We start from the raw sequence: 15,055 nt of genomic DNA on the forward strand, positions 1-15,055 counted from the left end.
GCCCCCAGTAAGAAATATTGCTGGATAAGAAAACAAGCTAAAACAAAAGGAATGTACATTATACATGTATTCTTTTCATGGAAAATTACAGTTGCTAAAATCTAAGTATGTGTTACTATATACACTGTATAAGGTATTATGTTTGTTACACTGTATAAGGTATTATGTTTGTTGGCTTTTTCTTGTGTGTGTAATTGGCTGCAGAGGTGTGTGTGTGTGTGTGTGTGTGTGTGTGTGTGTGTGCGCGTGTGCACGTGCGTGTGTGTGTGCATGCGTGCGTGCGTGCGTGGGGTGGGGGTGTATGTGTGGGTGTGTGTATGTGAGGGTGTATGTGAGGGTGTGGATGTGTGTATGTGTGGGTGTGTGGTTGTGGGTGTGTGTATGTGTGGGTGCCCCAGAGGTGCGGTGTGGAGGCCCACCGGCGTGTGGACATGCCCTGGCACCCACCAACCCGTCCCACCGTCTTGTGGGTTAACTGGTAAAGTGCAAGACTACGGGAGTCAACCACTAACGAAAAACTGTGTTTGGAGTCACGCAATAGGCAAAGCACAATAAACCGCGTTCTCGGCAGACTCCTGCGACCCCGCTCAGCAGTCGGTCGTCATGGGTCTCTTATGCCACCGACAGTTGCTCGGGAAGGCCAAGGTAGTGGGGGTGGCGTTTGCGCTCCATCATGCCCACTCAAAATCCACTCATTACGCAGGCCCTTTGTTCCAATCAACCTCATCATCTCATCATCACCTCGAAAAGACCTACGGCGATGGGAACGAGTGGGGGCACAGGTCAAGGATGTGACTGGAAGTGTTTAGCTCCGACCTGCACGTAGACGGTGGTGGAGTGATGGTCGCTGAGACATGGGACAGGGCAGTGTGTCTCTTCGGCAGCTTCCATCATGACAAGCAGATCCCAACTGCTTCCTAATGGAGGGACCTCGAAAAGGTGGTCCCAAACAAATGCTGTCTGACTCTTGCTCGGGCGGCCCGCTGCAGCCGTCGAGTCATCCCATAATGCAGTCGAAACAATCAAAATAATCCGATTAAGAAAGAACTTAATTTTGCTACCTGGAATGTCAGAACCTTATTGGACAGAGGGGAGATAGAAAGACCAAGGAGGAGAACTGCCCTGGTCGCTAATGAGCTCAAGAGATATAACATAGATATTGCTGCTCTTAGTGAAACACGACTGAGGTGGGAGGACTCGCTGACGGAAGTGGGGGAGAACTACACCTTTTTCTGGAGGGGGCTCCCAGAAGACACGCGCCGTGACTATGGGGTGGGTTTCACTGTCAAAACATCACTCCTTCGCAACATCCCTGAGACGCCTGCTGGAATAAACGAAAGATTCATGACATGGCGCATCCCTCTGGTCAAAGGTCGCTATGTTACCATCTTCAGAGCTTATGCACCCACCCTTGATGCTAATGAAGAAACAAAAGACCACTTCTATAGTATATTGGATTGGAAACTGCTCTTGCAGATGTACCACCAACTGACAAAACTCTACTTTTACGGGATTTCAATGCAAAATTGAAACAAACTATGAAACATGGGACAAAGTTCTGGGCAAGCATGGAGTAGGGAAGATGAACAAACACAGACTCTGCTCTTACACTGTGCTCAGAATACAATCTTTTGATCACTAACACCTGGTTCCAGATGAAAACCAAATACAAGACCTCATGAAACATCCTCCAATCAAACCAATGGCACCTCCTTGAATATGTTATTAGTTGCCAAATGACCTAAGAGTGCAAATCATAAACCATGAGGGGTGCAGACTGTGGCACGGACCATAGGCTAATAATAAGATCCAGGATTCGCATGATAATTCAACCCCAACACCTGAGGATTACCATCCATGATCTTCTCAAAACCAAAAAATTAGCCCACGATGCAGAAACACAAAGACTGTTATGCAGCATGGAAAATGACTGGTGGGTCAAAAAATCACAAGAAATTCAAGCCTTTGTTGATGTCAGTAACACACGGCTTCTATGAGGCAGTTAAGTCCATTTATGGTCCACAAAGAAGAAATGTCACACCAGTAAGATCTTTAGATGGCACCACACTCTACAAAAGCAATCAAATGATTGCAGTAAGATGGGCTGAGCACTTCAGCACACTTCTAAATCATATTAATCCAATAACACCTACAGCACTGGATAACATCCCACCCATGCCGACCCTGCACCTCCTGGATGAAGCCCCACTCCTACAAGAAGTGGAAACTGCAATACAGTACGAGGGCTCAGCAACAAGAGCGCTGGACCTGATGGCATTCCTGCTGAAATTTACAAACATGGAGGTCCCCATCTGACTGAGCGCCTCCATAGCCTCTTACTCACCATATGGGCCACAGAGACCATCCCCCAGGATTGGAAAGATGCAAATATCATAACAATCTTTAAGAATAAAGGTAACAAAGCAATCTGTGGTAACAGCAGGGGCATCTCCCTCCTTGTAGTTGCTGGCAAGATCCTGTCAAGTCATGTTATCAAGACTTATCCAACACCTAACGGAGAACACTCTTCCTGAATCCCAATGTGGATTCAGGAAGGATCGCAGTACAATAGACATGATCTTCGCTGCTAGGCAAGTTCAAGAAAAGAGTCGAGAGCAAAATGTAGACCTTTACACCGCCTTCATTGACCTCTCCAAAGCTTTCGACACAGTAAACAGAGAACTTTTGTGGACTATGTTGGAGAGGGTCGGTGTACCACCAAGATATTTAAACATCCTCCGCCAGTTGCTTTATGGAATGCAAGCCTGGGTACTAGTGGGTGGTGTGCAGTCAGAACCATTTAGTGTCCAAATAGGCATAAAACAGGGCTGTGTGCTGGGACCTGTGTTGTTTAACATTTTTTTGCTGGCTGTAGCACAACTCTCACACAATGCCCTTGGGCCTGAAGCAGGTGTGGGCATACGGTACCGTCTTGAAGGTAGCCTTTTTAATATGAGACGTCTGGAAGCCTACACAAAGACCTTAACAACTCAGGTCACAGAACTACAGTATGCAGATGACTGTGCAATAATGACACGTAACAGAGAATCTTTGCAACGTGCACTGGACGTGATCTCAGGTATTTACAGCTCGCTTGGTTTGCAAATTAACACCCAGAAGACTGAGATTTTTGCTCAGCCCATTGATCCACCAATAGAAGCACCACAATTCTACATTAATGGAGATCCTATCAAAATAGTAACCCAGTTTAAGTACCTTGGTAGCACTCTCACACCCACCTGCTCACTGGATATGGAAATTCAAACCAGAATCAATTTAGCCTCAGCTGCATTTGGACGTTTGAGAACAAGAGTCTTTCTCAACAATGACCTTAAATATGGAACGAAGACTGCAGTTTATCTCGCGGTCTGTATAGCTACAGTATTATATGCCTCAGAAACCTGGACGCCCTACAGACGCCATATACAAATGCTGGAAAAGTTCCACACTTGATGCCTTAAGCGTATCCTGGGAAGATAGAGTGACTAGTGAAGAACTATATCATCGCTCAAACACGACCAGCATTGAAACCATGCTAGCCAAAAGACACTTGTGCTGGCTTGGGCCTGTTATCAGGATGCCAGACCACCGGCTTCCAAGACATTATGGCACTCAACATGCCATGGAGGAGCGGAAACACTTGAGACCTCACTGAACCAAAAGAGAGCTACTAAATGAGCCCAACGATATCAGAGGGCTCAAGGCACAATTCCTCTCAATGAACAACATCCCTGTCACCTATTCAACAAGATCTGCGCCTCCAGGATTGGACTCCATAGTCATCTACGGTAGCATCCGAGAAATAACACATAACTCATCAATCATCTGGAGCAACGTCGTCATTGACTTCGATGGACTGCCATAAGCAAGTAAGTAAGTGTGTGGATGTGTGTATGTAATAATAATGATAATAATAATAATAATTAACGGTTTATTGAAAGAGCATGGCAGCCGGAAGGCTGTGTGGGTGTGTGTGTGATAAAGAGGGGATGCACATATGTGTATGTGTAAACTATACTATACTAAATAAGCCAAAATCTCACTTATGTTTATTTAACATTAGATATTCTTGCCAAATGACAGAATTTGTATAAGATTCATTAGGTTTATATCCAATGAAAGTAAACTAACTTCACAAAAACTCTGCTTAGGTTTACTGTACATAAGCTGACTGAAATACTGTATACAATGTTTTCAAATAAATAATATAAATGATTTTACAATCATACAACTTGTCATATTTTCACATATGCACTGAAAGCACCATGGTTCAACATTATAATCTCCTTGGATTAAAAATCATAACTATTAATGCATCTTATCCCTATTGTACTGTATACACAGTACAAACCTCTTTTCTTAATCCTACATTAAATAATATAATCAGTATTGTACAAATATTAAAGAAAGTTATATTTATCAACTCATTTTCCCAGATATATTTGTAATTACTAATCACTTTGTAAAATGAACTCGCAAGGAATTTGTTACAAATCTTAACTGAGGCAGATCAAAAGGAGTAGAGTACTGTACAACTGTTAGTACTTTACTGTTCCTGTGCCTAAATTATATGTTTTAGAGACTTGTTGTATAAAAGAAAAGTTGTTCCATACCTTAAGAATAACTTATACCCACCCCAGGAATTTTAATTTAAGCATTTTTGTGTTTTTCCTTCGGATTCTTCCTGGGATATTTACAATCACCTCTTGAAATTGACAAACTAAACCAAACCTATCCAACCTCACATAACTAAAAGGTTGGCTTACCTTAAATTTAGTATGTTAGGTTAAGTTTGAATAATTCACATATCTAATAAATGACAACTGCCATTTGAATAATAACACCATCTATAGGACTGTACAGTAACACTTAATAGGTGGTTCCAGTTCATTTTCTCACTTACTGTACATGGTATTTTGGTAACAATTATGATTACCTGCAACATCAGTTCAAAAATTATAATTATTTGGGTAGATTCAGGCTATTCTTAAGTTAGGCATGCAGCAACAATTATGAACAGTATTATCATACAATAAACTTATTTATTACTGTTGCTGCTCTTAATTTTTGGCTTATTCATGATTGTTCAAAATACAAACTATTTTTCATGTACTTTGACACAGAGGACTACTCGCCGCCAAGCTCATCAGAAAGATACTGAAGAAATGAATTTCCATTGATAATCTTTGTGGTTGCTATGACATATTCTGGCCCACCTGAGGAAAGATAAAAACATATTATTAGCCAATAATCATTGCCATCTAAAATTATACAAAGGAATCATTAGGCAAGTGATTCAATTATAATACAGTACAGTATAGATTGCGGGCTTAATATACTATACTAGACTATACTGTATGCTGTATCTGCACTGCCCCTAATGGCTCTTCGACCAATGAGACCGAATTTAACTTTTCACATTAGATTGAACTTTACCTTGATCAACCCTTGATGATAAGAAGCGCAAGGCAGCTATCTCTGAGTGTGTGCAGCCCCCAATGAAGAACACCAAAGCTGTCCCGCCTTCTCCCCCACTCTGCACAGAGCCAACTGAACCTCCTGTTTGTGATTAAAAAAAATAATGCTAAATAACAAAAGAGAGCTGTAAACATGTCCATACTGTAGGATAACTTATGATGTTGCAAGAGAAAATAAGCTTTCTAGAACATACTGTAATGTACCTTCAGAGCCAAATGTTTAATGAACAGTTACAGCCATGTAATGGTTAAACCAGTTAAAGACAAGAGACATGCCTGACAAGAGCAAGTCTGAGGAACAAATACAGCACCTGCCTGCATGTGACTCACCCACCAACACTGTGACATGACAGGTCTATATTTAACACTGCTTATCTGAACTGTTTAAAGAAAATTAGTTATGTTATTACTGCACTTCAACAACTAAGGTCTTTAATTGTCTAACAAGATTATTAAAAGAATATTACATCAACAATAAAAAAATTAAACCGAACTCTCTGGGTTGAAAACGAAACTTAAGTTTGGTTGTCAACAACTGTTGTCATCAGATGATTGTTATTTACTGTAAAGTGTTATATGTAAGTAACCACAGAACTGTATTTGTCTTATGAATAAAGAGTAAACTGTAAACTGTACAGTACTATAAAGATAAAATAAGTGTAGGAGTATATTGTATGTGGAAGACGAATGTTTATCTGGGAGCAGCTGGCAGAGGGTAGGGGTGGTAGCATGGGTGGGTGGCTCCCTCCCCCTCTCTCCCCTAAGATTCCTTCAACACTTCTTTATGCAATTCCACCACAATTCTCATATAATTTAGGATCACTTGGTGCCAGGTTGATAAAATATTATCCTTAAAGAATCAGCTTTCCTGAAAAAAGAATCCCACACTGAATGCCATGAGTCATTTGTTTACAAAGAACAAACAGCTGATTGGCTTACCACAATGTGTCTTCAACACTTAGTAAATTAGTACAGTAAAGTAGTGTACTTATCATCACTTAAAAAATACTTTTTTTTTGTATTGGCCCCCTACATCCTTGTGTAAGGTGAAGCGCAGAAGCGTTTTAGCGCCCAACAGGGAAGCATGCTAAGTTCATGCTTGCCTTTATGTCTCATGAGTTAAGGGCGTAGAAGCCTGAAGAGTCAAGGGTGTAGAAGCCTGAAGAGTCGATGGTTTATGTCATCAAGTTATTGGAAGCTCCAACAACTTGTCCCTGAATACGAATTCGCAACTTTCGACTTACAACAGGTACCTACTTTACTGCTAGGTGAACAGGGACTAATGGGGGCTAGGAAGTATGTCCAAACAACTTCCACCGGCCCGGGAATAGAACCCGTGACATCTTGCTTGCGAGGCAAGAGCGATACCGCTTCTACCACCGGCCCCCCATTAATAAATAAATACTATTGTAGTGTATTTGTCATCACTTAATAAGTAATATTGCAGTGTACAGTATTATGTATCTGCATATACTCTGGTTTATTCATTAATCAATTGTCTAAGTGTACAAGTAGCCATATTAAGCCATCATATAACACTCAAAGGTATTAAATAACATTTTTAAGAAGGTATCTTCATATCAAATACTATACAATGTGTTATAGTGACCCCTGTTGTGAGCTGGTCTGCTGAAAGCTCTCATGAATGTATCTTGAGTAAATAACCTTCTAATACAGCTTATCCTTTTATTTTCGAGTTATATTACAAATTACATACAGTATTGTATTTTTTTCTATTACTGAAGACGTTATATTAATCATGATGAACCATAAACCATAAGAGGCCAATCATATGAGAATATAATACTGAATCAATAAATAAATAAACCTGGTGAATGCTGCAACACCTGATCAGGCCCAGCCTGCTCACATACTCAAGTGTCTTAGTTCTCACTAGGCCTACAGTATATTCAGTAAGTTTGGTTCATTTCATAGGATTTATTTATTAATCTTCCTCATTTCTTATTTTTATTTATTTATTTCTTGTTTTAATATTTCTGGTGACCAGAGCATCTTAAGAGTCCAAAAAAGTGAATTCCAGTACAGGTATATTGAAGTCCAATTTATCAAGGTTTTACTTGTAGTTTTTTAAATCTGGCTCTTAAAAAAATTTAAAACTTTCCAGAAATCCTAAATTAAATTACTCCTACAATAACTTCCAGAGGCAGATCCAGGAATATAATAAAAAAAAGGAGGGGGGAGTCCAAGAAGCTGTGGGCGGGGGGACATGGCAAACACAGCCAGCCTACCTAGTTGGAGTGTTTTGGGGGGCACTGTAAGCACCCACCCCCCCCATATTTTTTTCAAATCTGACCAGTGTCATAGACATTGTGAGGTCATGTGCACTTGATAATAGGAGATATTCTGAGGCCAATAGTAATTACTTTGATTATATATATAAAAAAAAAAGAAGCCCTGAGTACAATACTGCATCACAGAAAAAATATTGTAATTTTCTGATGAAAAAGGGGGGTCCAGACCCCCAGGACCCCCTGAGTTAAAAGGTAAATTTTTGAACCATTGGCCTTCATCCCCCAAGTCGTTTAATGTTGTGTTCTGCTCATCACAAAAACTGTTGCTTCCTGGCTGTCTCATCTCTTCACTTCTATTATATTTCAACTAATCATTCCAAGTAGGTTTCCTTAAATGATTTATTTCATAAACAATGAAACACATATTGTACTGTATTGATATCAAAGATAGATCCCAAATGGATTGGTACCTTGACCCCACCCACCCCCCTCACCATAAAACAATACTGTACCACACCACTGTTGTTCAGTTGGGCATCCAAGTTATTCACTAAGATTTGAGTTAAATTAAAAAAAAATAATAATAAAAAAAGGGGGTGGAGGGGGGGCAATAAACTTACTTCTTTGCCTGAGGGCACTAGGAAGTTGCTGTGTCTCTGTCAGTGTTGGTCCGGGCAAAACTTGAAGTACACCAGTGATTGCTCGCCATCCTGGCCACTGTAAGAACTCCACCAGCCGTGCACTGAGTGGTGCATATCTGCATGACAAAATATTTAAGTGAATGACAAAAGTAGTTGACTACAGAAAAGAAAGGTGTTAAACCATGAGGGGGAAAATGAAATGCATTACTTCTACACTGTGACTGAAATCACCAAAATTATGGAGGTACAATACAGTATTACCCCGCTTTACACGGTTTCACTTTCCGCGATTTCTCATTTACGCGGTACCTTGCCAGAACCGGACTTTCACTTTCCGCGGTGCATCTACTCATATACGCGGTGAAGTATAATTTTTTTATTTTTATTTAGCTCATAAAATTCATACAAATTACCCGGCCAGAATATAATTTACATTGCTGGAACTCTTACAATATGATGATCATTTTGAATATAAACATCATGGATTTTGCATTAGACATACAAATTTTAGATCTAATGTAATAATTTGGTTTACACAAAGCAAATATTTTATTGTTTGTGCAAAATATATGAAGTTTACATTCAAAATATTCCCTGACCTGCAAGGAATCCAGAAATGTCAATTATATTATCCTAACTTTAGTCTGAGGTATTATTTATTACTAAACGTTAAAATCTAGTGTTTTCACCCAAACATTTCTCAGAGAGGTAGGAGCTAGTGAGCTGGGAAGAGGGGGGGTGGGATTTGAGTCCATTATTTGAATGGACATTAACCTGGCGACTGTATTTCTCTTAAATATTAATTGTGTGTGCATACCATCATAAAAATAAGATGTCATTTTTACTACAACATAGGTATTGTGTCGGAAAAAGTGGAGTTTGGGGGTCGGGCCAGTCTCTATTGGAATTAATCCCATATGTTCTGTTGTTCACTTTACGCGGTACCCCGTGGGTTCAATTGACCGCGTAAATCGGGGTACTACTGTACATGAATTTATCTCATATTGGGATGAATAAACAAATACTGTATGTAATAGTCATGAAAGAAGTCAGGTGTTACGGTGTTACACAACTTAATTTCCAGATATTTTTCGCCCTCTATAGTTAATCTGTGGATCTCTGCCCAACACTGATTTTGAGAATGACTTTATAGTCTTTTAAATATAGGGTAAAATGTTTTCCCTATCCCTTCACTGAATATTGACTTTCCTTTGTGCTGCACGAGTCACCTTGGCAGTGAACCCTCCAAGTTTCAGACCCGGTAAATCAGGATTTCGGAAGATTTGGACAAAATTTGGGGGTTCTGAGAGCTAAGAAGCCTCCCTAAGAAGCATTCCCAAAACAAAACAAAGATCATCTTAGGCTCGTGTAACTAAGTTGTCAGCATGCGGGACACTGGTGCCCGGGGCGGGAAACATAAACAGAGTTATCAATTGTTGTTTGTGGGAATATTATTTCACTGACTCTAGTAATGATGGTGTTTCTTATTATGTTATCATAGGTAAATGTAAGGTTAATATAATTTGTTTATAACTGGGCCCCATCACCTTTTCAAATCAAACTACAAGATATGTATGTCTCCTATACATATTTTGATTGTATGCCTGGCAACGGGAGTGAGTGACCACTAGTCGAGCGTTATCTGCTGTTGTAACTCTCCTCACTCCCTGCCATATTTAACTGGATTTACCGTTATTATTAGTGTTTACTGATAGAACTGTTTAATAGTGATTAATCATGTCATTTATGTTAGCTCATCATTGTAATCACCAGGCTACTGGGCCAAGCTGTGAGGTGTTATGGTTTTTTCAACTCATATTTTTGGGTAGATATACGTAACTTTCTTCATTTATTTTTACTCAGTTACATGCACACACCATCCTACATACATATTGTGAAAAAAAGTAAAAGAAATAATTGTCCTAAGGGCAAACACATAATGGGAGGAGAGCACAGTGTGTAACTGGTGGGGAGTGTTGCTAGGGAATTGACTTTTATTTACTCATTTGGTAATAGTACAGTATTTTTTGTTGTAACTTATTTATTGGTATTATTTTTATTTATTCCTCACATTTCCTGGTATAGTATGTCCGGATAATTTGTGGATTTATATTTCGCGGTCCTCTATTATTTGCGTATGACACCCTGGGTGTACCCAAGAATGTCTATGGGTAGTTTTAAAGTTGCTGGGGCTTTCACGGCTGGGACAGAGAGCCATTTGCTCTAGAGACAGTAATCTCATTTACCTGTATTGTATATTAGACAGACATACACACACACACACACACACACATATACAATACAGGTAAAAGAAATAATTGTCCTAAGGGCAAACACATTGTGTACATTTCTTTGTACACAAGTAAAAAAATGTATACCCCCTCCCGTCAGCAAATGTTATTCGCGGAATTGGCGATTTGCGGCTATTTTGAGAACCTAACCCCCGCGAATTTGAAGGGCAAGCTGCACTGTATATATTATTTTAAGAAAATTATGGCTACAGGAGGAAAATCCACACAAAAGTTTTCCTAAATACTACCTGCTAAAATGGGGGGGTGCGTCTTATATGCCGTAAAATACAGTACAGTGGTCCCTCGGTTAACGAACTCAATTCGTTCCAGAAGGTCGTTCGTTAACCGAAACCATTGTCTCAATGGTATATTGGGTAATTGGTTCCAGCTCACAGAAAAGTACTGTACATACAAAGTAAAGCCAAAAATGCATAAAGTCAGAAACACTCCTAAAATTCCCCTAAATCGCCCTTAAATCACTATATAAATATATGTACATATACACTAGAACTCTTAAATCACTACTGTAATGTGACACAAGTGATTAATTTTATCTCTTGTGCAAAATATATGACGTTTATATTCAAATTATTCGCTGTCTTGCAAGGATTCCAGCAATGCAAATTATATTCTCCTAACTTTAGTCTGAGATATTATATAACATAAAAACTGTAAGCCTAAAACCCTGCCTGGGCAGATGGGGGAGAGGGAGGGAGGGAGGGGTGACAGTGACATGTTTGACAGTTGGCGCCTGTGGTGTGAAGTGTTTAATTGTTTATTTATGTCCTTTAGATTGAGTTTTTGTTTTTTGCTTATAAAATTTAATAGAAGTGACCGGGGAGAATATAATTTACATTGCTGGAATTCTTATAAGATAGTGATTAATTTGAATGTAAACATGCCATAGTTTACACTGGACAAAAAATTTTGCACCGGACAAAAATTTTAGTAATCATTTTGTACATTATTTTGAGTACATGTACAGTTCAGCTTTCCCTAAGGACAGTGTGTGCATGTAAATGAGTTTCAATAAATGAATAAAGTTACATTTATTGAGCCAAAAATAAAAGTTGAAAAACTTTATGTAAGCAGAGCTTGGATGGCTAAATTTTAGAATGACCAATAATTTTAATACTGTATAAAAAAATGCACAAATATTAAAGAGCACAATTTTCTTGATATTTACTCAATTGGTAACGAATGTAAACATAGAAGAGATTAATGAATTGGCTGAGTACCTCCTCAGCTTATTAGCTGATGTTCAAAACAAAACATGATTTTTGTAAGGATTTCGTTAATCAAATTTTTTTCCGTTAACCGAATTGAAGATTCTTATGGAAGGTAATTTGTTAACCGAGGCGTTCGTTAACCGAGGGACCACTGTACTTGTACTGTATTTTTGGTGTTTTTTATATAATTATTTATCGTTTTTAAATATTCAGTACATTCACCGGAAGATACGGACAATCAGCTTTTTCGGCCAAGTGGTCCCCCCTTTTAGTCCAGATCTTCGAGGGTTCACTGTATTGTCTTCGAATTTGAAATTTTAATTATATATACCTGAGGTCCTTCAGCATAAAGCAAGTAGACTAATATGATGTGATAAAGGAAGTAAGACCGAGTTACTATCCTGATAGGGAAAATGGGCAAAAGGATCCTGCTTTAACTGAATGATTTAAAGCTTCCTGAGCCAGTCACTGATAGGTACCAGAGCAATGTGAACTTTTCCATGTCAAAACAATATATGAAACCTAAGATGACTAACCCAGAGTGAACGTAAGACATGTCTGTAGGATCGTGCTCACTGACATCATCTACTGTGAGCTGCATGGTCTTGCGGACTGTAGCATAGGTGCTGCGTCCTTGTTGAACATAAAGAAGACCAGCCTTCTCCAAGTTTTCCAGGGTGAGGAAATGTTCAAATCCATAAGTGTGAATTACATCCCTCTTGTAGTGCTCCAAAATTTTGGGTTTCAAGCCACTATTCACAATACACTGGAGGCAGATCAATCTGAGCACCTGCACAGAAGATGAGAAAAACTATGTACATTTTATCACATGATAGGAAAAGCAACAGCAGTAGCTGTCTGCCTTGCTAAACTAGAGTGTCAAGCTTAAGATAAAGTTATTATTATTGTGAGTGCTAATGCAATTTTCTTCATGAGGTGAGTGAACATGGAAAGGTCAAAAGAGTGGGAGCAGAGCAGGGCCATGTACACATTAGCACCAGTATGGGAGTATGTAAGTAAGATGGAGCACTTAGTTGAAAAGCAATGTGGGTAAATTCAGACAACAAATTGAAAATTGTTCAAAACTGATGACTGTACTGGTAATGATCTAAAACTCTGCATGTTATAAATGACACATGTATAACTACAGTATTACCCCGCTTTACACGGTTTCACTTTCCGCGATTTCTCATCGATTTCTCATTTAGTCATTTACGTGGTACTTTGCCAGAACCGGACTTTCACCTTTCACTTCACTTTCCGCGGTGCATCTACTCATATACGCGGTGAAGTATAATGTATTTTTTTTTTATTTAGCTCATAAAATTCATACAAATTACCCGGCCAGAATATAATTTACATTGCTGGAATTCTTACAATATGATGATCATTTTGAATATCAACATCATGGATTTTGCATTAGACATACAAATTTTAGATCTAATGTAATAATTTGGTTTACACAAAGCAAATATTTTATCGTTTGTGCAAAATATATGAAGTTTACATTCAAAATATTCCCTGACCTGCAAGGAATCCAGAAATGTCAATTATATTATCCTAACTTTAGTCTGAGTTTTTATTTATAACTAAAAATGTAAATATACTATTTTCTCCCAAACTTTCTCTGGTAGGGAGGGAAGGTGGGGGGTGGGGGGTAGGGAGGGAGGGACCGACCCAGCTAGGGCGAGGTGGGGTATTTTGATTGACAGATAGTGTCTTTGAAGAATATTTCTTTGTTTATTTACTGAAGATATTTGTTTTAGCTCATAAAATTCATACAAATTACCCGGCCAGAATATAATTTACATTGCTGGAATTCTTACAGTATGATGATCATTTTAAATATAAACATCATGGATTTTGCATTTGACATACAAATTTTAGATCTAATGTAATAATTTGGTTTACAGAAAGCAAAAATTTTATCTTTTGTGCAAAATATATGAAGTTTACATTCAAAATATTCCCTGACCTGCAAGGAATCCAGAAATGTTAATTATATTATCCTAACTTTAGTCTGAGGTATTATTTATTACTAAATGTTAAAAATCTAGTGTATTTCTTAAATATTAATTGTGTGAGCGTACCATCATAAAATTAAGATGTTATTTTTACTACAACATAGGTATTGTGTCGGAAAAAGTGGAGTTTGGGGGTCGGGCCAGTCTCTATTGGAATTAATCCCATATGTTCTGTTGTTCACTTTACACGGTTTTCATTTTCCGTGGCACCCCGTGGTTTCAATTGACCACGTAAATCCGTAAATCAGGGTACTACTGTATTCTTAATTATTTTCCACACATCTAATTTTCTGCATTTCTGTCACATCTGCCACAATACTTTAGTTTGTGTTTCTTAAGAATTTTTATGTAAAATCATATACCGTATCTTTTACTTTTGCATGTTGTGTGTAATATGAAATACTGTACTACTAAAAGCAGGTACAATAATATCCTATCATTCTCAAACACCAGCATAATGATGAGAGAAACGGATACTGTAAGAACTTAGACATTCTTATAATGATTACAAACTGCTTCCATAAGTCATTACCTACAAGTAAAATGATTCATAAACATCAATTACTCTATATACAAGATAAGTTATCTCTAGAGCTTTTTTGCAAAAATAAGGAAAGAATATACTGTATATGATAGGTAATGAAGAACACAATTATTTTACCTACAGTATTCAAAGATTCCTTCTGTGCGATGCAGTCTTCTATAAAAGGACTTATTTTATCTGTATCAAGTCCTTTCAAAAACTCTTGCTCCATCTGCAGTGCGGGTCGGAAAATACCTGAGGCAATTTGTTCTTGAATCAATTCAGCTATGGTAGTGTCTGCAAAAGATAATGTGAAGAAACAAATTTTAGAACAGGTCCTTCCTAAACAGACATTCATACATGACATTAAATGCTTTACATTCCTTCATATATATAATAACAAACTCTACTTCTTCCACAGTAAAACTTTTGCTCTATAGACAAGTCATTACTGTACCTATATGAAGATTTGTTTATTTATCAATTTATTTATCATCATTATTTTTACTACTGCAAGCCTTTTCTGCTCTAAGACTGGGTGGCCAACATCAACATCCTCACTGGGTGACCAACATCAACATCCTCACTGGGTGACCAACATCAACATCCTCACTGGGT

The 15,055-nt window shown here is 38.3% G+C and overlaps 1 protein-coding gene across 1 annotated transcript in view; it reads right to left on the minus strand.

The window, feature by feature from the left end:
- Nucleotides 1-301: 301 nt before the first annotated feature.
- LOC121862429 (vacuolar protein sorting-associated protein 33A-like) overlaps nt 302-15,055 on the minus strand; it is a 41,618-nt gene continuing 26,864 nt past the window's right edge. Inside the window, exons 7-11 of the mRNA XM_042360724.1 lie at nt 14,580-14,734; nt 12,427-12,680; nt 8,350-8,486; nt 5,437-5,559; nt 302-5,216 (exon numbers count right to left, since the gene is read on the minus strand). Coding sequence (XP_042216658.1) covers nt 5,128-5,216; nt 5,437-5,559; nt 8,350-8,486; nt 12,427-12,680; nt 14,580-14,734 — 758 coding nt within the window. The 3' untranslated portion in view covers nt 302-5,127. The remainder of the gene's footprint in view (nt 5,217-5,436; nt 5,560-8,349; nt 8,487-12,426; nt 12,681-14,579; nt 14,735-15,055) is intronic.

The sequence above is a fragment of the Homarus americanus genome, unplaced genomic scaffold (assembly GCF_018991925.1).
Source record: "Homarus americanus isolate GMGI-L3 unplaced genomic scaffold, GMGI_Hamer_2.0 scaffold31037, whole genome shotgun sequence".
Lineage (NCBI taxonomy): Eukaryota > Metazoa > Arthropoda > Malacostraca > Decapoda > Nephropidae > Homarus > Homarus americanus.